Source organism: Lagopus muta, chromosome 7 (assembly GCF_023343835.1).
Source record: "Lagopus muta isolate bLagMut1 chromosome 7, bLagMut1 primary, whole genome shotgun sequence".
Classification (NCBI taxonomy): Eukaryota; Metazoa; Chordata; class Aves; order Galliformes; family Phasianidae; genus Lagopus; species Lagopus muta.
In genome coordinates, this window is record NC_064439.1 from 32,523,300 (window position 1) to 32,548,961 (window position 25,662).

General features: G+C 41.7%; 1 protein-coding gene across 2 annotated transcripts in view; it reads right to left on the reverse strand.

The window, feature by feature from the left end:
• Positions 1-1,765: 1,765 nt before the first annotated feature.
• Positions 1,766-25,662, reverse strand: part of JAZF1 (JAZF zinc finger 1) — a 167,750-nt gene continuing 143,853 nt past the window's right edge. For both annotated transcript variants that reach the window (XM_048951358.1, XM_048951359.1), the window contains exons 4-5: positions 9,059-9,228; positions 1,766-2,915 (exon numbers count right to left, since the gene is read on the reverse strand). In XM_048951358.1, coding sequence (XP_048807315.1) covers positions 2,739-2,915; positions 9,059-9,228 — 347 coding nt within the window. In that variant the 3' untranslated portion in view covers positions 1,766-2,738. The remainder of the gene's footprint in view (positions 2,916-9,058; positions 9,229-25,662) is intronic.

Consider the following 25,662-nt stretch of genomic DNA (forward strand, 5'->3'; position numbering starts at 1 on the left):
TGTTTTAAGTAACTCAGTAGTGCACGGAGACAGAACAGATTACAGAAGCCAAAACATTATAGTCATCATATCTGTAAAGATGGCTGAAGTCTCAGATGCTGGTATACCCCCCCCTGGGAAGGACAGCCTCCCAACTGCGTTGTGCCAAAGCACAACCCAGCCCTCTCGGTTTGGCTACTTACAGGCTGTAGTGAAGGTGCACCACAGAGGCCAAATCTCTCTACTGAAACCTAACAATGGAGATTGCAACAGTTCCTCCTTCCGTTTCTGACAGCCCTTGTAAGAAAGGTTTTCATGTCCCAGCACAAAGAGGGCACCTTGGAGCATCCAGACTGACCTGGTGGGCTGAGCCCTGCTGTCAAGTTGGAAGGAAACAACCTGTGCAATTCAGCATCCTTTGACAAGCTGAATCAAAACGCTCAGTTCTTCGTCCTGGCTGCAGCACTCCGTGTTAGTGTGGTGTGTGTGTGTGCTCTGAAGTTGCTGCAGGTGTTAAAGGAATGCAGCCTGACCATACCAAAGTAAAACCCACAGCTAAGACTGTATGCAGCCCCAGAGCTGAACTCTGTGTCAGTGATGAGCCAGGAGCGGTCGTTTTAGGTCAGAGGCAGTTTATTTTAAACGTGATTTGATTTACATTTATAAGCAGCTTTCTTGACAGGAATTTGTTAAGTTGCCTTCAGTTCTCAAACAAACCTCTGTCACTTTCAAACTTAAAGACTTTGTCCCCAACAAAACATATGAAAATATAATTTAAAGCACACTTTTTCACAGACACAGTACAATACATTCACTATACACAGTATAACAAAATAGTCCCATCTTTACCTGTTTAATAATACTGTCACAATGAATAGGTAAATAGAAACTGGAATTTCATTTTTATAGTTGAAAGGAATTTACATGCAACAATGACGTTTTACGACTGTTTAGCTGTTGGATTTACTTACCCAGCCTGTAGGTTCTTGCACTAGGAGCAGAGCCAGGACAGAGTTGTTGGCCACATCTATTGCCAGAACTGCAGAAGGTGGGAAACGGCCACCTGGGGCCTTTGGTGCACCAGTAATTCTCATGTCTGGATCATCCTTAGAGCCCAGCTGACAGCACTGTGCAGTACAACTGCTGTCTCATAGGGTTGGAAAAAGAGGCATTTCATTTAAACAGGGATGTTCTACATGTATCGGAGCAGGATGAGGCCCAGCCTTTCAGAGGGAGTTTTACTCAGCTGAAGAACAGGCAACTGTTACCCTCCAAACATTTTCCTTTAAAGCTTTGGAACGAAATAAAGGGAAGGCTTATTCCTCACACGTGAGCTTTCTTTTGCACTTAGGACAGGAAATAAGCGAAGGCGATCGCTGTACTGAAAATTCTGCATTCCTCACCGTGTCAGAAATGTTTCGAGGTGTGGGTGCCCACTTGATGCAACTGGCCAGCTGCATTCCAGGAATAGCACTTGTGAGAGAAGAATGCTCAAGGCAGGATGGTAAGCAACAAATGTTCAGGTATGGCCCAGACACGGAGCTCTCTCATGTTGACTTCTAAGTCAATCTCTGACCACCTGCTGCAAGAAGCACTTAATCTTCAATAAGGCTCATATGTCACATTTTAGCAAAATTAATTGTAAAGCTAAACAGACCAAAGGGAACGCGGCGACTTACGATAAGAAGCAAAACATGTACAAAGAAAATCTGAAAATACAATGAAGGTGAGGGAGAGACGTTAGAAGCTCCCTTAGCACAAAGAACGGACCTCCTTAAACCATGCGCAGAATTCTGTATTTTTATTTGCAACCACAGGCAGACGCCAGTGCAGTAGTTGCAAGAATTGGCAACACATAAAACATTAAATCTGTTGGCAATAGAGAACTACAAAGTGCTTTAGAACTTCATCTGAGATGAAGATAATTCTTTCTCACACACACATAAATTTGCACTTAAGTATTTCCAAGCGTCTTTCTAAGAGATACTTCAGGGGTAACTACCGAGCTGGACTGGGATGTTGGTCCTCCGAAGTCTGATGGGCATGAACGTAATATGACGTCTCGTACAAAAAAAGCAGATTTCTAATACTAACGTGATTGTTTACTAGTTCAAATGGCAAAATTTTCAGCATTTCAAGAGGGGGGAAAAAAAAAAAGATTTGCAAGAGAATATAAAATACAGCAAGCACACCTTTTTATGTATGTTATTTAAGTATGAAAATATTTTTAGCATATTATGTTAAACATTCTTTCTTATTTATATTTTCGTTACCTAAAAGACTCGCTACTCCACTGGTAACTCCATATGTAAGGCATGTTAGCTATGGTTTGACAACGGTGGTCTCGTTTTGGTTTTGCACACACACTGACAGATGCATCGAGAATCTTCGTCACGTTACAATCTTGAAATGATGTCAGTGCCAAGCTTTCCTCCTCTTACTCCTATTCAACGCTGCCATACAACTGAATACGCCACACCCCCTCGTTCTTTTGTTTTGGAGAAAAAAAAATGTTCTGAAGAATCTATAGCTTTTATAGCACCTTATCTCGAAGTAATGAAAATGGGTACGATGATTACATGTGCAAATGTACAAAATCATTAACTCTACAAAGATACATCATTCCAAAATTACAGAAAATTTTAAAGCATGCATTTAATCGTTTAAAGGGTTGCTGAATGCTTCCCCTGAAAAAGGTGGCTGTTCTCAAAATCAGCAACTGCTGGTGAGGATTTCTTGGCACATTTGTGACCAGCATGTTATTGCTGCATCTTCCTGATAATCTCAGCAGACACGGGGGGGTGGAAATTGATTGTGTGGTGCCGCAGGCCCTGAGCTGTCTTGTAACTCTTTCCGCAGCGACATTTGAAGGGTTTGCGTACGCGGATTTGTGTTCTGTGGCCGTTCTTGGCGTGGTACTTGATGCCATTCACATTCTGCGGGGGAGAAAGCAAAGCGTTAAGGGCCTGCCGCTCTGACAGCACCTGACCTGTTAGAACACAGCACCCGCTCAACGCTACAGCACACGGAGCGCTGGGAACTCTCCACATGTTGGGCATATGTTGTGCTTCCGAGCCGGATGGGATAAGGAGGAGAGAATCTGTGCAGCTCTCATGTATCTGACCTGGCCAATCCTGCTACCTCCCCGTGCGCTGCAGTGTATGAAGATCTCATTAATTGGCTGTACTTAGAAGTTCTTTGCTTTCTGACATTCTTCTTGCACACCACTGAAATGTTTGACTCTGAGGGTCATTAACAAGATACAAGTTGGCAGAAAGACTCCAGTCATGCTTCTCCAGAAAGTGGGAGCTTCACCCATGGGATTCATGTTCCACTCCGTGTCATTGTTTCTGGAGATGGCTGTGGGCACCAGACATCACACATCAACTTGTGACTGCTTGTGCACTGCCTCCGAAGAATTAACTGCAGGCAACAGAGAGGGAGTTGCACAGGGCACTGGAAGGTAGTTCAGAGAACAGGCTGCCCAGAGAGGCTGTGCATGCCCCGTCCCTGGAGGTGTTCAAGGCCAGGTTGGATGGGGCTCTGGGCAGCCTGGTCTAATATTAGATATGGAGGTTGGTGGCCCTGCATGCAGCAAGGGGTTGGAGCTTGATGATCCTTGAGGTCCCTTCCAACCCTGGCCATTCTGTGATTCTATGATTCCCACCAGCTACTGTGTGGGAATATCTTACACTCACAACTGAAGAATTTCTCCATTGCACTTTGCAGAGAAAGAACAAGACACAGCGTTCACATTACTCTGGCAAAAATGGAACAAGCCGCTGTGGCCTAACTAGCACAGATTCTGTGTTCCCTGAGGTACCTGAGGTCTTGCAGCAGTTTTCAGACTGCTTTGCAGATGGTTACGCTTTTCAGCACCTAAAGGGCTCGAGGACAAGGGACGTCACTGTCCAGCAGGACAACTGCCACAGGACATCCATCAACACCTGAGCACAGAACAGACCCATGCCTCTGAAAAGGAGGAAATCTGAGGGTGACAGTCAAACTGTTGCTATTGCAATTTAAAAACAAAGTAAGCCTCAAACCCTGTATTTACCTTGGGAATTACAGATGCCCGTTCAGACTCCGAATTTTTTTAACCAAGCTCTTTAAGATACTTCTAACCATTGTTACAGGCCCCACAAATCTGCAGTCACAAACATCCTTGCTATTCTGTGCCAGCAATACTCTTCTCCTGTTGCAGGCTTTTTAACAATGCACTCAGCATCAAGCACAGAACATGCCACAGGCTTTGATGAAAGGAGAAAGTAATTTAAGTAATTTCAGGTGGAAAAATGAAAGGAAATGCTAGAACAGAAACCTATGTGGAATTAATTGGGATATGGAAGGTTTGAAAACAGTAAAACATGCAGGGTATGAGGAGCTAGTATAACATGAAACCCAATCTGAACTTCTGTCTTAAAGAAAACTGTTGTTAGAACTCTTCAGTGCTTTTTCCACTGCTGCAACGTAAACACTTTGTTGTATGTCTGAGTTGAGTTTGTTGAGGTATGGTAAAAAACGCTGCCAAACTCATACATCACTTTTATTGCTCTGGTTACTTAGGTTGCTCATTATTTACTCTCACAAATGATTGAGGAAGAAGATGGCAGTGTAGAAGGGCACTCCAAAACCTTACACAGGAGGAAACAATTATTAACCTGGGACCAGATCAGGAGGAGATACGGAAGTTCAGCCTGGCACTGCTTGGCCTGCAGAGACACAAGGACACCTGATGGGCAGGGCCCCTTGCATGGTTGTACTCATGAAGCTACCCCATTCCAGAAGCTGAGAGCTCACTGCCTAGCCAGTAAGGGAAAGAGACATCTCTTCGTTCAGCCATGGGCATCAAAATGGCTTTTTAAAATACCTTCTGGCTGTTCCTTTAGAAAAGCACCAACCAGCCTAGCGCATCTGCTTCCCAACATCCTCTAAGGGAGGGCTGGGAAATGAAGAACATCACCATGTCTCCTTCCTTCTCTTCCTGTAACATAGTTGCTTTTGCTTCTCACACCAAAATCAGGCTTCTCCCAGCTGAGGTTTTCTTTCTGGGTGCAGTTCCTCTTTGCTCAAGGAAGTTCTGACTTCTTCATTCTTTTAATATCCATCCTCTTCTTTCCTTCTCTCACATCAAAATTCTTGAGGGGTGCAGGTCAATTTTTCTGGGAGCAAACTCCCAAACAAAATGTCTGATAGCATCTGCACCACAGAAACTCCACAGCACGAACAAAAACCACCCATCAAGAAAGAGAAGGCTGCACAGAGAAACATCCTAAACCAGCACCAATTCCTCCGGGCCAGGAAACACTTCAGCACATCCCACATCTCATCATCCACAGCTGCCTCTGAACCCATCCCTTGCCTCGCTTCCCTCTTTGGAAGCATACCCTCCTACAAACGTGTGTTCCTGCCTGCGCTCCAGCGCCAGTAAAGGCCCTCATCATGTCCATCTGACTGAGACAATCATCTTGAGCAACCGTAACTATCAACACACCAGCAGCAGAGAAAAACCCTTGCAAACTGTGCACGTAGATGAGCCTTGGTTTATACGCCCTTTCAAACACTACCATAAATGAGGTGTACTTAGCAAAGTACATCTTCCATCCCAGTCAATTTCTGAGCTGGCAATATACCTGCAGTGATAAACTATTACTGTTTTCCATGTAGGAAGCACAGGTAACTTCAAACTTAACTCACTGACTGCAAAGAGAACCCAAATTGGTGCTTTCTGGGCAGCCAGAAATTTTTCAAAGGCCAAGAACAGCTTAAGTCAGTTTGTTTTTCTAGTGTATTTGTAGGTAAAATATGAGAACTCGGGCACACTGCCTCAGTGCTGACATCTCAGTGTTTCATGACTGCACTGACAGAGATGCAGATAAGGTACATCCTGTGTGTACATACAACAATCTGTTGTTCTTGTGTTACTGTATTTGCACAAGCTGGAAAAATGTCGACAGATACTCTAGGGTTTTGTCTATAATAGTATACATACATTCTTTGTGGGATTTTTTTCTCCCCTGCTATTACGTATCAAACTCCATTCTATATTCAGAAGTTGCCTTAATCAGTTTATCTATATCGCATACACATTTTCCTTCTCTTGAATACTCGTCATTTTCTGCCTAGGTCAGTAATGGTAATTAGAGAAAAAGAAAGCAAGTTCCAGAAATTAGCAAGCTTCAGAAGCTGATGGGCACCTATAAGCCAGCATGCTCCAAACTCCTTCAGCCGCTTTGGAATATCCCACCAACCAAGTTTACAGGCCATTAAAGAAAAAGTTAATTCTTTTTCAGGATCTCTGGCACTTTGAGAAAAACTTGTGCCATGCCATACCTTACAGAGCGCTTGTTACCAATGCATTTTATAAGCAAGCAACTTCATTTCTAAATTAAAAAAAAAGAAAAGTTCCTGAAGAACAATTCAATTTTTATGACTCACTTCTACTGCGACGCCTATGGGAGACCGCCAGCAGATAGCAGCTGGGCAGGAGGCCAGTAGGGTCTTCTGATACTCATCTGGGCTCGTGTATAAACATGAACTTATTACATTTTCCATTGTCCGCCCCAGCCCACTCCTTGGGAGTATTTGTTGTACTCATTCTTGTCTTATTTACCTTTCCATAATGACTTTTCAGTGCAGAGGCCATCTTTTATCCTTGTACATTGTTTGCAAAAAGGAGCCCTGATCTCTACTGGGTCCTTCAGGCAGTACTGCAGTACAAATAACACACCTAAAAATAACATCTCTGCTTCTCAAACGTACGTCACGTAGGGCCAGACAAAAGAAAACTGTGTATATTCTCTTTTCCTCCTCGCTCCCTAAAAGAATGCATCCTTTCTCAGCCGTAAAGTGAGCCTGGCAATTACTGTATGTGCATGTCCGTGTTCCTGTTTGTAGCTCTATAATTGTTTTACAGCCCTGACTGTGATTATCCAGTACCCACCAGAAAATCCCAGCGCTTTGATCACAGGACTCCCTACCCAGACTCGGCAAATAATTCATCTGAGGATGGGGGGTAAGAAGGAAGATGAAGAGGAAACAAGAAACACCGCTGACACAAAACTAAAAGGAAGGAAACGAAGATAAAAACGTAAAAGGAAAAAAATAGGTTGAAAAGAAAAAAGGAAGGAAGCAGAGCCCACAGAAAAGAGAGATGAGGTGAGGCAGAGTTAAAGGAAATGCATTTTCCTATCTGGACTGAACAGAGGTGAGTCTCATAGGAATATATGGTACTTTTTATTTGCTGCTGCTCTCTGTCTGTCAGCCTCTCTATGGGTCATTAATTTGTTCCCCATCCGACTGTTCTAACATTAATGGTGTACAAGATATCCCTTAGACAGTCCTCATGCGTTTGAGATGAAGGTAGCGAGATAGCAGAAGCAGGCAGGAACAGCTTGCTTATTTGGGCAATAAAATGACAGAGGGCTGGCAGTCAAACAGAGAACAGACAGGATATAGCAAATTACAGGGTTCCCCTTCTAGCCACTGCCATTAAATGAAAGTTTTCTGCAAAGCACAGATGCCCTGTGGGCATAGTGACTTCTAACAATCACCATGGCTTGTTTGCTTCCTGAGCCAGGGATTTAGTTTTTATACCATACCCTTCATCTGAGGCAGCCTCTACCACATACAAGAAAAGCATTACGAAGAACGTGGTTACATCCATCATGTAATACATGCAAATATTCTCAAAACATCTTTCCCTCTGCCCTGTCCTGAGACAGAGAATAATCACGACACAGGTCAGAAACAGCTCTACAAAACCAGACTCGCATGAAATGAGCGCAGTGCTCTCTTGCTCATGTTACAAGTATTTAAGCAAGCATTAGCTGATCTCCCAGCACTGTACATGACTGCGTCTCATGATCTGCTGCTAGCGGAGAAGCCACAGTCCAGAACAGCTGCAGGATCACTGACACACATTTTCATCCACTGCACGTTTTCACGTAGAGTTTATTCATTCTTGTCACAACTGCTTTATCTCAAATGTTGTTAGACTTCCCACATTTCTCTTTCATACTTCTGTTCTCCTTCAAGTCCCTAATTTGCTAAAGGCTAACCCCAAGATAAAACAAGTACAAAAACAAACTCAACCACCACTGCGTTCTGTGGGGTACAGGTCAGTGCTTGAGTTTCTTAGTGCTTCACGCAAGAAATGGTTTACGTAAATTGTAACTAACACGTTATTTCTGTTCCTGAATTCCAATGACTACAGAATACTGTGATGCAGCCTAAACCAGTCGATAAAATTCCATCTATCCCTGCACTAGTTCACATGAAGCAATATCCCCATCCCCACAACATCTCAGTATGTCCTTTACCAGCCAGCTCAAGGTTCAGAGTTAAAGACTTTCCACTCCCATAAACAGACACATTTTTCTCATGATGAACAGAAATCAGAAAGGGAAAAAAAAAAAAAGCTTCCCAGTGTGTCACGCAGAGGGATGCAAGCCCAGCACTCAGGGCCAGACTCAGCGACGACTGTGCGTATGAGTCACGGGGACACTGACCCGGGACAGAATGATGCCAGAGTTCCTCTGAGGCTCTGCCTTTTGGGAGTGACCTCTGACTTGCAAAACATTAACCACCCCCTTCCTGCATCAGCTGCATGAGGCACAGCACCTGGGTGCAGTCTCGTGAAGGAGAGCTGCCTCTCTCCCATGTATGCAGAAGGAAGTCCTGGTACGGATGGGCAGAAGCTTCTTATTTAGTGCCTCTAAAAGGGACATGTGATGGCTTTGCTGGTACTGCCTCCCAAGGCTGCTACTAATTTGTCTAAGTAATGGAAAGCCAGTTGAAATGTGTAAAGCAAAAGTCTTGCAAAAGTCACCATATATAACCTCATTTCACAACATGGATGCAAAAGGCTTTACATTCTTTATAAAACTTCTAACTTTATAAAGATTGTAACTTGCCTGTGCTTGAGAGGGAACCAGTGATTGAAATCCATATTCTGCTAAAACAGCACAATAATGCATAGGACAAGTCTACTAGATGAGAAAGAATGATTTTACAGGCTTTTTTTCCCCTCTCTTACCTGCACCAAGAAGAGATAAGGCAGGTCTGCACTACCTCTTACCTTATATCTTTTTTTACATCCAGGAACAGGGCAGGCAAAAGGTTTTTCATCCCCTCCATTCATGCACATTGAACTAAGGATAGCTTCAGAGCTGATAGCACTTTCTGTAGTCCAGGACTCATCACTGTCTGATTCTTCATAGTCGACTTCCTCCTCGTCATATTCACTACCTAGAAAAGCAGGGTAGCGAGATAAACCAAGAATAAATAAGAGCGCAGGGAGATAACGCGTTCTGCATTTATTACATCAGTTACAATGACTTGCAATTTCCCCCACTTCTGTCTTTGCTGGAAGACAGCTACTTTTAATTTCATAAAGCTATCCTTCTTACAGCTATTTATTCTTTCATAAAGATACCAGTGGCTCTTTTTCTAATAACCAAGACAGGCATTATTAATACATCGCCATAAAGAGCTAACCGCGTGGCGCAGCAAGTTGAAAGGATTGATTTTAAAACACACTTTTCATTGCTCCTCCAACAACAGGACCCCTCCTTCCCTCCCAATGCCCAACAGAAAATGCGTTTTCCCTCCGCCCTGCAATCAAAGCTCATTTTAAGGCTTTTCTTTATGCAATACAATACTGAAGAGCGTAATTCTACAGATCATAAACAGTGTAAAATAATATGTTGACAAGTCCTAATGCATTTACTAGCCCTTTGGAATTAATGGGAATTATAGCACAACATTAATAAGAATTATATTGTAGCAATTACAGTTGTGAAATTCATTCCCTCAGGTGTAGGGATAAATTGCATTGTGTGGCTGCCCCGGACAGACCGCATTATGTTCCAGATATGCTACGGCAGCCATTTGAGCAGCTGGTGCCGAGTTTATTTATTATTTTAAATTGCAGTAACTATTAATGAATGTCTCTGAAGAAACTGAACGTGAAACGAGAGAAATTGGGAAAGCAGAACTGCAGCCGTAAAAATACAGTAAAAAAGAAGCAGGGGAGGGAAGAGCCCCGGCTGATTAAAAAGAAAATATATGCACAGAGGGAGGGAGAGGGAAAGCTTAGGGAAACTTCTGTGGTGTCAGCGGGAGGTGGTGCTGTGTTTCCCCTCCCCTTTATTCTTCCCCTTTCCCAGCTCTGCTAAATTTTATCCTTTCTGCTGAAAGATGATTTGGCTCCAAGTGCTGGAACGGCTCCCGTTATTAAAGACAGTTACAGGACACTCGCACGGCTCTATCTGCTTCCCTCACATGTCCTCCACGCAGCTCGAAACGCAGACAGTTGCCTTATGGCACTTTAAAAAAGAAACATCGCGACTTCACAAAGAAAACCTTGCTGCAGTGCACAATGGGGGCTTTGTGGGATTTTTTTTCCCCCCTCTGCTGCTCGTGAAATTAAATACGCACCTATGGCCTTCAGTTCTCCTCTCCCGACCCCCCCTCCCCGTAGGCTCCCTCCCGCTCAGCACCTCCTGCTCATTAAGCAAAAATGCATGTCAACTGGTAGCTGTAAGCACTTTGGGCTTCTGAGCTTTAATCGGATACTGGAAGGCAGCTTACAGATGTCAGGCTATCCACGTTGCCTTCCTGCGGTTTCCATCCTTTCGGGGTGGTGTGCAGATGAGGAACGATGGATCGTTTCCCCATGAGCGCACGCACACACCATGTGCAGCATCTGCAGAACTGCAAGGCCGCTGCCTGAGATCCCTCATCCCACACAGAAGGACTGAGAGCCAAGGAAAGCATTATTGACCTCTTAAAATATTTCTGAACTCTAGGAACAGTTAACCTAAAATGAAGTTAAGAGTTGTTAGAGTTTAATTAACTAATAAAAAAAAATGGAGGCAAAACCACAACTCTGCTTCTACGATTTCCTGCCCTTGATTGTATCTTGATGGAAAAAATTCCTCAAGCTGCTCCTTTCATGCTTTCCAGCTCAGTCTTTTTTTTGACCAAATGCAACAGAAAAACCTACTGTGAACAACTATATGCATTTCTAGGATAAGAAAACACACGAGGGTTTCGGTCACTGCCACCAACAATTTCTGCCATCATAAAGAACCCCTTGAAGGAGGGTGATCTCCTCACAAACAGGATTTTGTCTTCCTAAAGAAAACATCACCTGAGTCTGTGACATCTACTGAGGATATCATCACTCTCAGTGACAATAAGGAACACGTAATTAGAAAACCTAGTAGGCAATACAAAACAGAAGGGACAAGATAAGCAGAAGTGGTGGGGAGTTGAAGCAACTATAACGATGCTTCCTTTACTTTCAAGGCATCCTTTAATTTTTCTAATAGCTTCACAGAGATTCAACTCTGCAGCAACATTTGCCTGGTTTTTCTTACAAGACTCAATGAAGGAGGGAAGAAAGCAAGAAGCATGCCTGAGCAACTGCAAGGTCAGCGCATCCCCGCAGTTTCATTTTCATTAGCTTACCTGCATCGAAACACAACATTTTGTCCAGTGCAGATGAAAGAGTTGTTTAACAGCCTAAACAAGCTCTCTGTTATCTCTAGTTTTTAAACTCAGACTTGCCAGTGGGGATTTTACAAATAGGATTACATGAATAACCATAGGAACACGCTTTCCTTCTCTCCCTGAGCAGCCACACTGCTAGCTATGCAGCATACCTCGAAGGCACATGACTTTACACAAGCTGGAACCTCAGAGTCTACCACTGCTCTTATCTGACAGCGTCCTACTGAACTCAGTTGCTTGTGCTCTCTTAAAAGACAACAAACAATACCCAAAATGTATTTAAGAGGGAGCTGGTATAAACAAAACGTAAGAACTGACTGCCTTAAAAAGAATTCATTAGCAATAAAAATCTCTCCTTTAAATAATTATGTTGTTTCAGTTGCCATAGAAAAACAACACCGCTTTAGTCACGCTTCTAACCGATTCCGCCTCTGAATTTAATTTCCTCAGTTGTCAGTGTCTGAGAGCAGCGACCCAAGCAGTGCCCCACCAGCCCCACTGCTTGCGTGCAACAAACCAGAAAGGGAAAAAAAACAGATAGAAGAAACAAGAAGCCCAGCACGCAGGTCAGGGACTTTAATTAAGCACCACACGGCCACGGCTGGGCGCAGCGTTCCCACGCCGGGCGGCAGTCAGGTGTATGGGCAGCCGGCCAGGGGACAGCAGTGATGCAGGGACAGCAGTGCGCAGCTCTGCGCTTCCATCGAGATACAGCTTTCTTACTTGCTGCTTCTTTCTTTTTTAGACTTGGGTGCTGTTGCACAATAGTAAGTGTCAATATTTGCTTGTAAAGGGAAAAAAATAAAGAGTCAGCATCCTTGCGTCTAACCTATGGCCTGTGTCAGGGTGTGACAGCCATCTGAAACAACCACTGCAAAGCTCCTGGGGCCTCAGCTGGCTGCCCCTTGCCAGGACAAAAGGGTGCTGGGTTGGGGCACAGTGCTCCTCTGGGCAGTGAGCAGCCCCCCCTGCAGCACAGCACACATGCTGGTGGCCTCCCTGCTTCTCATAATGCTCAGAAGGGCCACTGTTCCCCACTCCAGTGTTCAAAGGAAAAACATCCCAACTGGACTTCTGAAGCAAATGGCTGCTCCAAAACTCCACAACACGCACCTTTATTTGATGAGGTTCTAAATACCTGGAAGGGAAAGGCTGATGGAGCAGCTCCTGCTTTCAGCAAGGTGTTGTACAAATTTACAATGTTACTACCGTAACCAAAGGCGGTTCTGCAGTAGCAAAAACCCTGAATTCTCCAGCTCTCTCTTCTGGCCATGTTCATCCCAAGGCTTTCTGCTAGCTCCCTGCTTTTCACCATCTCCAACTGCATGCATCATACAGCTTTCATTCTGAGACCCCACAAGGACCTCACCCTGGGCTAGAATTAATGTTTTCTCTTCCCAGTGACTAAATAACATCTTCCCAGTGCTGCCCTTTCTCCTTGCATGCAATGTTTCCTTGGTTCTTTCCCATAAAGCCACCTTCTTTCTCCTTATTCCAGGAGCCACACCAAAAGGCTCACTTCAGCAGTACTGCCCCACTATATTAAAACAAAACAAAACACAAAACAATCCAAAGGCAATGAAAGAAAGCTAGGGTTTTGTTTGCTTTCTGGAATTTCCCATGCTGAGACCATGCCACTGCCACACAAGCAAGGGGTGGGCTTCACAGGTGGAGATGCACATAAGCTGGACACCAGAAGACACTGCTCGTGTTGGCTGCCATGACAGAGCCAGGTATTGCATGCAATTATCACCTGTGGGAAGGTATAAATTATATACAGGGTCACAAAAGCATACCAACAAGTTATTTCTGTTCCAATTTTTATGCAGTGAAAACAAAACGCATTACAACTGAGGTGATGCTCAGTGATAAACAGCAGCTTATTTGCCAGAAGAAAAAAAAAATATACACTTAGAGGAAACTATGACTGCTGCCTGGGCACTAAAAAGTCTTAATAGTGTGATGAAAAGCAAAGTTGCAGCATCAATACCTCTTCCACCTCTTCTTCTACTCAGCTTTGCTATTGAAGTCTGTGAGTATGTCATGCCACCCTACAGCAAAGACTTGACCTGTTGCACACCTATCTTCTACTTCTTCCAGCATGTGACATAAGTAACTTAAACACCTCAAAAGCATCTTGCAGAAGTTAACTATCTGACATCCCAGCATAGACAGCATCCCAATTACAGTGCTGAAAATCTAAACTTTATCTTTTAGACTTGCAGAGGTTATTTGGTATTCACACCTCTTAGCCGAGATCCAATTCTACATTTCGTGTGCACACCTTCATTCCACTGCATGGTTTCCAGAGGACTTTCTTCCTCAACTTGGTTCTAACAGGTGCACATCACTTGCAGTTATTTAATGCGTTTAACTTCTGTAGCGTGCCTTGTAGCACTAAAAACACAAAGCTGATTAAAAACAGCACGTGCTGCGTGTGCGATTACAATAAATATGATCTATCTTGATCTGTGATCAAGAACATTATGAGTTCTTCCTTTCTCCTCCCAAGGAAAAAATAAAAACAACAACAAAAAAACCCAAACACAAAACAACATATCCTTGCCAACTATTTCCAGGACCAGAAAGCATACATTCACATATGCAATGAATAACTACGAGCAAAAAGCCCACTGCAGTGGGAAGCAGCATTGCTAGTGTCACTGAAAGTTCACGGTTGTTGCAATGATCTCTCATAAAAATTCAGCTTCACACTTTGTCCCGTGCGGGACTCGCAGTTTGTATTTCACAGAAACAGTTTTATGAGAGCACTTCTTATGTTAAGGAGTTTGCATTCCTGTATACCATGACAGCTTCTTTGATTAAAGGAAAAGGAAAAAAAAGAAAGAAGAGAATAATTAATATTCCAAGAATTGTGGTCTAACACTAAAGCACATGTATGGAATTATCAAAGTTCTCCCCCACATGTCCATGGTCTCCCTCCATGCTCAGCAGCAGAGAGAGCATTCCCACAGCTGATATTCATTGCTGGTCTGAGGGCATATCGAGTCATTCGAAACAGAATATTCTTCCTTTATATTGAGCGCAGGAAATAAATGCTAGGAGCAATGAAATACAAAACAGTTAAATAAAACATGTCACAGCTGCCACGCAAGTTCTTAGCCTAGAGGCTGCAGCAGGGCTCTTTGGCTGTGACCTGGTACGGGTGGCACAGTGTGCTGGTTCTGGCAACAAACTTCCAACACTGGATCACCCAAACAGCCTGAGCTGGGGTTTTTCCTTTGCTTGCTTGCTGTTGGAGAAAGAACTGAGAAGACAGAAAATGCTTTTCAGCGTCTGTGACAGGTCCATTCAGATTAGTCTTTCATTTTCCCAAAAGTATGTTAACCATTCATGTCTGCGAAGATGCTAACACATATATAATACAACCAAAAGAAGCTTGGGTAGATAAAGCAGACCACTGTGTAAGTGCTACAGATGCTGGTATTTCAGACTGCAAGTGCAATTCTGGTGTTTGATTAAGCATCTACGTGGCATGAGTGCTGAGTTCCCCATGGAGAGGGATGGATGGGCTGTCTTCAGGCAGCAGGCACAATGCACACCGCTCAGTCTTCTTTCTTACTCTAGCATCTCTGGGCCTGGTTCCTGAGCGAGAGTTCCCAAAAGGCAGAGGAATGCTTGGCAGCACTGCCATCGCTTGAGAGAGCTGCCTGAGGTGGTCATGGCTTGTCAAGCAGGCGTCTGCCAAGGCTGGCAGAGACCTCCGTCCCTCCGCACGACCACAAAGGAGCCCCCAGAGCAGCAATTAAAGCTTATTACCGCCTCGGCCTTCCAGGGAGCCGCAGCAGGTCGTGGTGGCTGTGCTCTGTGTGTCCTGCCCTCCAGCCAGAGCCCTGCCCTTCCTCACAACACCAGTCAGAGCAGGATTCGGCCAGAAAAATGTCTTCTGGAGAAACCGCCTTGCCTTCCAGCGCTCTCCCAGCACAGACTCAGTACCGGGCACTAAATGACTGGCTGTTTAGGAACCATTATTATTTAGAGGAACTGATTTTCTATTGTCTCTGGATGAGGCAAAGCTCAGTTAATGAACAAACCCCATGAGAATTTCAAAAATGTGCCTCGTGTAATGATGTGCATGCAAATTCAAGTACAAAGAGTAATATGATTTTCAACATTGTTTTAATGCACAAAGTACTTGAAAAAGCTCTGAAGAAGTGTTATACCATGAACTACTTGTTTGTTTGTAGCTCTCAGCCACCAGGGTCTGCTGCACTAAGGGGCAACATTTAAGCAGGCAAGGGTGTGATCAGGCCTTTCTGGACATCCCCCAGGGGCACTCAAAGTGGCTGTAGAAATGGCAACTGCAACTTGGCAGTCACAGGGAGATCCCAAAAAGCTCATCTGAACAGTGATGCTTTGAACAGGATCATCCCACAGATACAGGTAAACACCCACTGATAACCTCAGTGTTTTAAGTAAAATGGCAGATGGGGCTCTTCCAACATTTTATTAAAAGCACTTTTGGTTTCATTTAAATGCTCACTGTAAGCCTACACTGAATTTTAAGCGACCTAAGATATGTTCAATTAAAAAGTTTGAATCTTAGGTGTAAACCACAGAGACTTCAGATCCTATAGGTAGAAACAGAAAAGCAAATAGACTGTATTTTCACACAGCATGACTTCAGCTGAGGCAGCCTACTAGGGAAATCACCCCAAAATGCTGGAGATAAAGCTAAAATGACAATGGGAAAAAAAAATCACCATCATTGTGCTTATTTTTTGAAGTACAAACAGTATCACATTAGCATTCTATATTTTTATCTGCTGTTAGTAAAATTTGAAACTATTTACACGTTAGGTCTGCTCAACATTCTGGGCTACAGGAAAATCAAAAATAATAAAACTGGGGTTAAAAAAATTCCTCTAGAGCCAATATATAGCTAGGTGCAACAGCTGGATTCTGTCTGGCCTTAGGAACAATTACATGCCACTTTCTATCTTGATATATCTGTATCTTGATATATGCATGGCAAAGAACACTCTTTAAAAATAAAACAGAAAATCCCAGCTTGGAGCTTATAAATCCATCAAAAGGAGCCTGCACACCTCCATAAGCGGATATGCTGTAACTTATTGGATGTATAAATGCAAATAAAACATCCACGTAATGAGGTAAATTAAAAAAAAAATCTCTATTTGCAATTAATAGTGAAACAGCAACTAATCACAAAAACATGCATGGAAAGAAGGGATTCTGGAAAGAAACAGTCAACTGATACCGTGCCATGTGTTTTGTACAACAGGACCTTCTGAAAACGCTGCAGAGGTGCTAAAGCAAATTGTTAGAATGTCACTGCACAATGTGCTGTTGAGGTTTTATGGTCACACTGCGCCAATAGTCTCGGGAAGTTATTTTGCATTCTTACATAAACTTTTTTTTTTTCCCCCAATCCTATTTTCCACAAAAAAAAAAAAAAAGAAAAAAAAAAAGGGCTTTCAATAATGTACACTCTTCTGTTTATACACAGTACAGGGAAAACACGATAAACCCAAGGACACAATCTCTGCTTTAAACGCATCTCAAAAGCAGATTTCTACAACTCTGCATAAAGAAGAATAAGCTATGAAATGCTCACCAAACAAGAGCATAAGCTTCCTGTAATTAAATGGCAGTGTTTTACATGGCAACTTTTTTTAAAATCATGAAAATAAAAAAAGTAAATAAATAAATGAATCCAGCAGACCCCTCCCAACCGAGGCTTAACTTGTAAATTAATGTAACAGTAATAAAATCGATGCCAGCTGGAATCCTTTCTTTCTCTGGCTTTGGCATGAGCCACAAGTGCAGGTATATGCTTGAGGAAAAACAAAGCCGGACATTTTCCACCTTTAGTCACGGGATGTTAATTAAACTCTGGCAAACGTTTAAAGATAGACTCAAAATGTTCAAGAAAGAATTAAAACCAGTTGGGGCTGAGAACAACTCCATCCTTCCTCCCCCTTTTCTCCCTCCCAAACATCTGTTCCAAAGTCTTATTCCAAAAACCACAGCGAGAAGAACATTCATAATTAATGTTATTTTGGCTTTTTAGTCGCTAGGCCTGCATTCTGAGGTTAGCAATACAAAAATGCAAGTTCAGGGCGCTTTTGCTGTACTTAAGGACTCTCCTGATGCATGAAACAAAAAGGTAGGGAAGAAAGAGAACAGAAAAGCTCTTTTTTTTCTTTTGCTTTTCATAAAAAGAAGGAAAGACGTAGAAGCAGTATCAGGAAGCAGTTTCATGTTTAAGATAAAGGATTACAATAAAAACTACCTACATAAATGAACTGCAGTTTATGAAGCTATGAAAATACATTTGAGACGTGTTTTATAACACCAGGTTAAACATGCTTTACAGCTGCACAAAAGCCATTCAGCCACTTACAGTACAGGCCATAAAACTTGCAATGCACACACTCCTTACCTACCCAACTGCTACGTGCTTCCCACTTATCAGCATGCAAACCCAAAAATGATGCACCGAGCTACGACCAGGCTGCAAGTCCAACAAATTGCTGCATTGGTAGCACTTGCTGCACGCAGAGCACAGCTGATTTTAGTAGAATTTAGCTATGCAGCTGCTTCCAAGATGAGCTGGATGGGTTGAATCATCATGCCAAAGGTGTCCTTTGGCAAACTGCCCACAGAGGACCAGGGCAGCCCAGAGCTCTTTCAGCAATTTTATGCTGAAGAGATTCCACGTTTGCAAGCCCTGGGAGGATTACAGCTTTGCCCAACAACATGGGAGGCAATGGCAGATTCTCCATTTCAGTGCAGTGAAGGCTAGGAGGATTTATTTTGTGCAAAAACTACACTTAGCACAAAAACTACCTGCCTGACCATCTAGACTTAAGAAACCCCATCAATGCACCCTAATAGATAACCCAATACTCAAAATGAATAGTAAAGAACTAAGTTTAATTCTGAACCAGGCTGGCTTTTGTCATCCTACCTACGTAGAGGATAGGGCTGTAAAGGTTTTTAATAAAACATCATTATTTTTTGAAAAAGAAAAACAATTTTAACATCCAAAGATAAGCACATATTCAGGAAGGAGTCGTATTTCCTCTCATTTCTTTTGACAAAATAAAATTTGCACTGCAGTGCCCTTGGTATGCAGCCACAAACCTTCCTTTGAGGCTATCTTGGTTTCAGTAAGGTGCACAAACATACGTTAGCAGGTGTGAGTTGTTTCATACAATGCATCATTACCCTAAGGCTGAAATGAAAGTACTTTTCAAGTTGTTATTTTCCACTCCTCCTTGGCTTCTGGTATCCTTTGGCATTAGAGGCAGAAGTGTCAGGAAACTGCTAAGGATGCTGCTGCTGTCTGACTATATATGGAGATATCTTAACAAGACAAGAGACCATGCTAGGGTGGATCAGGTCTGATCTTCAGTTAGAGCCGTGCCTCCCACCTGCAAGGCCACAAGTGCTTAAAATATAAGAGAATATATAGTTTTGGGGTTAGGAAGTCTTTAGCTTGGTAACATGCAAGAACTAAACGGTCCCTGCGTTTCCTGGCATTTCACCTCATTTTGATGACCACGTACTGGCTAACATCAACTCACAATACACCATTTCCCCCGTGAAATAAAACTCTCCGTGTTTTAAATCATCAGGTGTGAAATGGCACATTAGCCCTTCCTTTTTTCTACCTCTGATTTGCTTTGGCTAGTGTGCAAAGAAAACTTAGACATTTGCTTAAGTTTCACCATCTTCAGCACACTGAAGTGCTGGCCTAAGAAAGTATGTATTTTTTTTTTCTGCTAGGCACTGTACTAACTTTCTGAAAGCCATAACTCCTTTCAGTATGCAGACATACAGCACTAGTAGAGCTACAGTGTTCTTCTCAGCTCTTGAGTCACTATAATGGTAAAAAAAAACAATCCCGTTCAGTCTTGCAGTGTGGAATTTTGTGTACTTATGTGCACGTATGTATACGTGATTTAAACAGCCACCTAAAAAATGCCACATGTCCTTCTATTGTTTCCCACCTTCTGAAATACATTTGTGCATTCAGTTAGCACCTTTTGAGGTAACTAGCAGATTATTCATCAAGTAAATAGTTGTGGGTTTTTTTTTAACCCTTCCACCGATCGGCCCTTGCAGCATAAATACACAAACATGAATGCTGTCACTGTTACTCAGGACCACTGAAGCTCCTTTTTGAATGTCAAGCTATTCCTACATTAAACCAATTACGCCACAAAAGGCAGCCACATTTAGACAAAACACATGCCTCTTTTTTTGCATTTGGGGGGATGAAAGATCCACGTTCAAAGGATGCACTTTTACACCAAAAAGCTCCTATCACAAATTAACAGAGACAATCTTTAAGCTTATTGTACATTTTCTGTTCCTGACCCCGTTAAAAACGGTTTGTCAGGTTAGACTCTTAAGATGGGGATTATAAAACAGTTCCTGCACTTGCAAGTACTTTAAATCTATGAGCCATGGTTCTATTACTCCTTTGTAGCTCAAAAATCAAAACCAGTGATGATTTTACGAGTTGCTGTAGTCTAGACAACATAGTTACTTTTCAATGAAATTGTTCCTCGGGGAGAGTACTGTGAAAATTCCCATACAATTAATTACAGGTATGTGCAACTAAAATACAATTCTGCCGCACAGTAGCTCTATAATTGCTGGTACGTTTTATGTCTGTATCAAACAAGAATGCTCCAAATGAGCTGGGAGGAGGAAATACAACGAACGGGAGGCTGCACATAAAGCTTCCTGCAGTGAGGGAGATGAGTAAGATGCACTATGAATTTTCTGATGCACCTTCTCCTCCAGCAAAATGCAGACTTCTGCTGGAAAGCACTACATCTAAAGACCGAGTCAGTCTTTTGTCACAGAAAACCGTGCTCAACACATTTTTTCCTGCCAAAGTAAAAATGAGAAATTTAACAGGAGTGTAAGGAAAACATATCCATAAAGCTAGAAAAGGAAGGAGAACACAAAATGCAGAGGAAAGCTTTGAGAAGATTTTGGTTTTTTGTTGGTTTTTTTTTTCCCAAAAAAACCCTCACAGCACAGCCCTATTTTTCCCAACAACTATTTAAAATAATTTGATTTTCTGAATGTAAGGCAGATGTGGATGTGGTTTGCAGAACAGTTGAAGCTTCCAGTTTTGCCTGCAAGATGATAAAAACTACCCAAACAAAAAAAACGACCCATGGGCAGACCTCCCCGGCTCCTGTTAAGAGACATGCCCGTCACACAGCCACATTTCATTAAATGCCGTGTAACAGGACGGTACAAAGGAAAAAAAAAATCAAGATATTCTTTGATGGATCAAAGATATGAACAAAATAATGAAATAGGAATGGAATAATATAAATAGTCTTTTCTATTTAGTTTAGAAAGCCTCTAAACTTTCACCTTTCTCAGGCAAAATCTCCCTTCCTTTCTCACCTCTATTCCATTTCCCGTGCTGACTGCTGGCCCTCAGCAACCTCTTATTGCCAGAGCCCCCCCTGCAATCTTGCTGGATGCTGTTCCTTACCTGGCTTATCTCCCATGCTAGATATGAGAAACTAATCTATCACTTATTATTATTATTTTTTTTTAACTATTCTCCTTGTTTTGGTTTGGTTTTGTCAGTGAGTATCAACGTCCTATGTAGTCTTGCTTCTTTAAGGAATCTGTAGAACAGGATTGCTGGAAAGAAGGCTTTTAGTGAAGCCAAAGCAGAGTGATAAGCACTTGAACATTTTTCTCTGAAAAACTGGATGAAGGAGATGAATATGTACAAGTTTCATGCTTGGATCCCTTTAAATCAGAGGAACGTAGCATCGAGCTCTGAAAAAGCTACGTCTTTATAGGTGGTGCTGAGCACAAGTTCCACCTGTGCTGAGAAACCTATAGGAAATAATTGCGCTTTCACTTATTATTTTTCATTGTTATTGGAAACCTCCTCCTACAGCTTTATTCCTCAAGGCAGAAACTACCACTGATTTTACTTATTATTCATGCCCAGTCACAACCTCAGCCAAAAGCTTGTGCTAAAATCTCCTACCATGTCTCAGCACACACACATATATTACAGTTAACTCATACGTAGATCAACTGTTTCACACAATGGCCTTCATTATTTTTTAAATTATTTATGCATTTATTTTTTACAAGAACACCCATAAGGCTCAGTTAGAATAGGTGCCTCAGACTGCTAAATGCTGGGCAAACATATGTATATATTAATTACTGTGTAGGATTAATATAGGCCCCCAAACCTGCAATTAGATGGAACCATTTTGGCTCCAGTAACCACAAACAAAGTTCTCATTCGTCATCTGCATGGAAAAGGTGAAATCCTGACACCAGCCAAGTCCCCCAGAGGGAAGCTTTGCCATAGACCACAGTGCAATCGCCTCGAGATACTTCATCATGTATTTTATTGTACATTGTAGGACTGAAATATCAGATGCATTCAGACAAACTTCCATTATACTGGAGAACATGATTTGGTCTACACGTTTTAAGAATGGCTTAGTTACCTGCCCACACTGTTTATACAAGAGTGGGCCTGCATATCTAACTTTTAAGTAAAAACACTGCACACAAGTGGCAGCTAAACAAGTAGAAACTTCTGTTAATCTGAACAACTAATGAGATGGTTCCTCTTACACCTCAAAGTGTGTTTTTTCAAGTTACAGTAGAACTTAGTTGATTTGTGCTTTACTACACTCGGCACCCCATAAGTCATACACACAAAAATGTGGCACTCTCAACCAACTTCTCAGCGAGGATTCAATTCAAGTGCCCAGGGATTTGATCTCATATTTCTACTTTTTGTTATTTTTTGTCAGTTACATTTGCATGACACTATACTATATTATCATCAGGTGTAGTAATTAAACCTGAGTATTTCAGATATGCTAATGCAGCTGAAGTTTTTTTTTTTTTTTTTTTTAAGTGAGTGGCTAATGTTTTGTGCTTATATAAAATCTTGAGTTTGCAACTCTGCAAAGTGCATACATGCTTTATTCTGGTCTGACAACACAACTTGTTAAATGCTCAGATTCAGGCATTCAGTCCCTCAGTGACTGGTTTGACACTTACCACTAATCGGTGCTTAAATGCATTTGAGACAATTTTATACATTTGCATAAAAGCTGAATTTGTAGCAAATTTTTAAAACACCACACCCACCGACTTGCCTGACTTAAGATAATTTTGCAACATACTAACCTTAAAAAAAAACAGCACACCACAAAAGAGCAAGCTCTCTTCTACTCACATCCCTACTGAGCCAATCCGCATGGCTCCAAGAAAAAGCTGTTGCAGATTATCAAGCGAATAGCAGATTTAATGGTTCACAGTCTGCTCTGATTCACCCTAACATGGAGTTCAGAAATACCATCTGCTGACAGAAACTGCAAACACTCTGATATAAATAGCAGTTCTGCTAAAATTTCAGATTAACTGGGCTACGTATTGATAGCACATCTGTGAACAAAAAGCTCTGAGCACCTCGTTCCTCTCCCTTCAGTCCTCAATCAATTTCAGACTTATTTTACATTTCTACTGTCCACATTAAACTTACAAAGCAGCTTAGCTGAGCAGGTCTTTTTGCTGGACTCTGTTTAACGTGCTGCAATGGCTCTCATCACAACAGCTGTCTGTGCCATGTGATAACTTCATTGTTGAAAGCTTAACATATGGAAACTGTGCTAGAATGCTAGCTGCACTGATACCTATGAAGAGAAACGAGCTCTTGCGTTACAAAAAAAAAAAGACATTTTTCAAACAACTGAAGTAACAAAAATCAAACACACATTTAGAATCTAAACCATATTAGTTTCTGGCACGTCTCTCACCCTATTTCAGTACCCAGTTCCAATGGCTGATTACTATTGTGTTTTTGATTGCTATTACCAGCAAACAATGGGTGGTTTGCTTTCAACTTTAGCATTTTCAAAAATGAGAATGACTAGGTTCAAGAGAAGGCCCTTGGGGCTCCTTCAAGAGTTATCCGTGAAGGAAAGTGCTATACAGGAGAATTCTATGAATAATATCTCATGTCACTGAGATAACATTACTTGATTTAACAATGCTTATTGAGAAAGCTCCCAAATTGTTCCATGCTGCTTTGCAATCTCCCCCAAAGCAAAGCTCCCACGAAGACAAGCTCTCAGTGAGCCACAAGCGAGGTGGATTCTTACAGCTCTCATTTCTGAGACCCAGCTGCCTTGGACAAGAGGAGAAAAGAGAGCCTAAGCTGTAACACAGACAGTTTAATCTCCTTTAAATTAGTCACCCATAAAGGGAACAATGAAGCTCTAAATTATTTCATCAGTAGCAACACCCGTTAACACCAAAAGGAAGCTGTAACTTTTTGGTCAATGTTTGGCCAGGAGTTGCACTTGAAAACTGAACAAAATCCAAATGAATAAGAGGAAAGATTAATAGCCTGAGTTGTAAGAATCTATTAACTTTATTGCATATAAGTTTATACATACATGGTATTAATCACAGAAGACACTCTGCAGTGGAGTGAACGGGGAATTATTCTCTTTAAAAGAAACTAAATCTACAACACAACTAAACATTTAAAATCATTGTACAGATTTAAGAGTTCAGTTACACTGAGTATTGAAAGTACTTATTACAACAGACTCTGAAAATATACACCAGCTGAGGACTGATTTTTTTTTTTAACTGAAAAAATATTAAGTTTCACTTCCTGTCTTTAAATCATATATTATGTAAGCCACGGTTCACCACTGGTATGATTTATTAGAAAAACATCAGCCCATTTCACATGATACATTCTAACTGGCTGAAATGGTGCAGCTTTTGGATTACTGACAGAGCTACAAAGCAGTCTTGATTTCAGCTGTGGATATGCTCTATGCACTGTACCTAGACATGCACTATAAACTACAGAGCTGCCACGGATCTGCCAAATGGTTATTCAAATAATACCCTCAGATGGTACATGCAAGGCTTTCTAAGTCAACAGTACTAACCTGAAAGCCTCAGAGTTTTACTTTATGTCTAAAAATATTGTTTAGAATCTTTAAGCCTGTTGGATTATAATATTACTGGTTTAGCTCTAGATTTATTAAACATTCAAGTATACAAAGTATTTTTTTCCAGCAAATTATCAATTTCAGATTTCACTTTAAAAATAAAACAGAAAAACAAAAAAAGGAAGAGGTAAAAATGTTGGGGGTTTCTTGTGGGTGCAAAATGGGGACAATTTGGTAACTATAAGATCGGACTGGTGGAAATTTCAAAGAACTTGGCCATATTGTAGAAACGTAAAACCTTTCTAATGAAGTCAATCAGAAATGACTGCGCAAATGTGACTCCCCAGAAAGGCATTTACCCTAATTAGTAAGATAAACCAATAGGTAGTCAGCTATTTAAATGACAGCTGCAAATCAAAATGGGCCTTGCCAACTCCCTCATAGGGTCAGCTCTGACCACCCATGAAAACTTACTCCTTTCATCTCCTTTACAAGTGGAAGGACTGACACATGGCTGTAGCTATTGCAGCCAACCATAGAATCCTCAATGCTTGCTGCCAGGACTCACTGCCATCAGCTGCCCAGTGCAATCAGGCAGTAAGTAGGTTTATAAACCTATTAAAACTGCATAAATGTTATACCTTGTAATCTATTAAAATCAAAATAAACAGGAAAGGAGGACTGAGAGCCAGTTTCTTTAGAGCAAAATGTAATGCCAATTATGAGGTTTCCAAATATTCCAGGCTTTTTGGGGGGAGGTGAAAGGGACAAGACTTAGGGCTGATCCATTAAAAAGCCAGTTGGTAGTATTAAGCCCTTGCTTTAGGATTTATAAGAGGGCCAAAAATTCACTCCAGGCTGAAATTTACAAACCCAGGTTTGGAGTCATTAAAAAAAAAAGAAAAAAAAAAGTCATATATACAGAAGGAGAACAAAAACAAAACAGTGACTTCAGATGATTTTTGGCACTTCTTCAATGCAAAAAAACCTACTATATATTTTAGTTTATAAGTTTGAAACTTGTTACTATGAACTACTTTTTTAACTAAAACAGAGACACGATTATTTTCATAATAAATTACTAATAAATCACTATCACTCAATCTTTTTAAAGCCTTTCAGTATGAAGAGATATCACAATTTTCAAAGGAGCGTCAACACTCTGACTTCCACTCAAAACCCA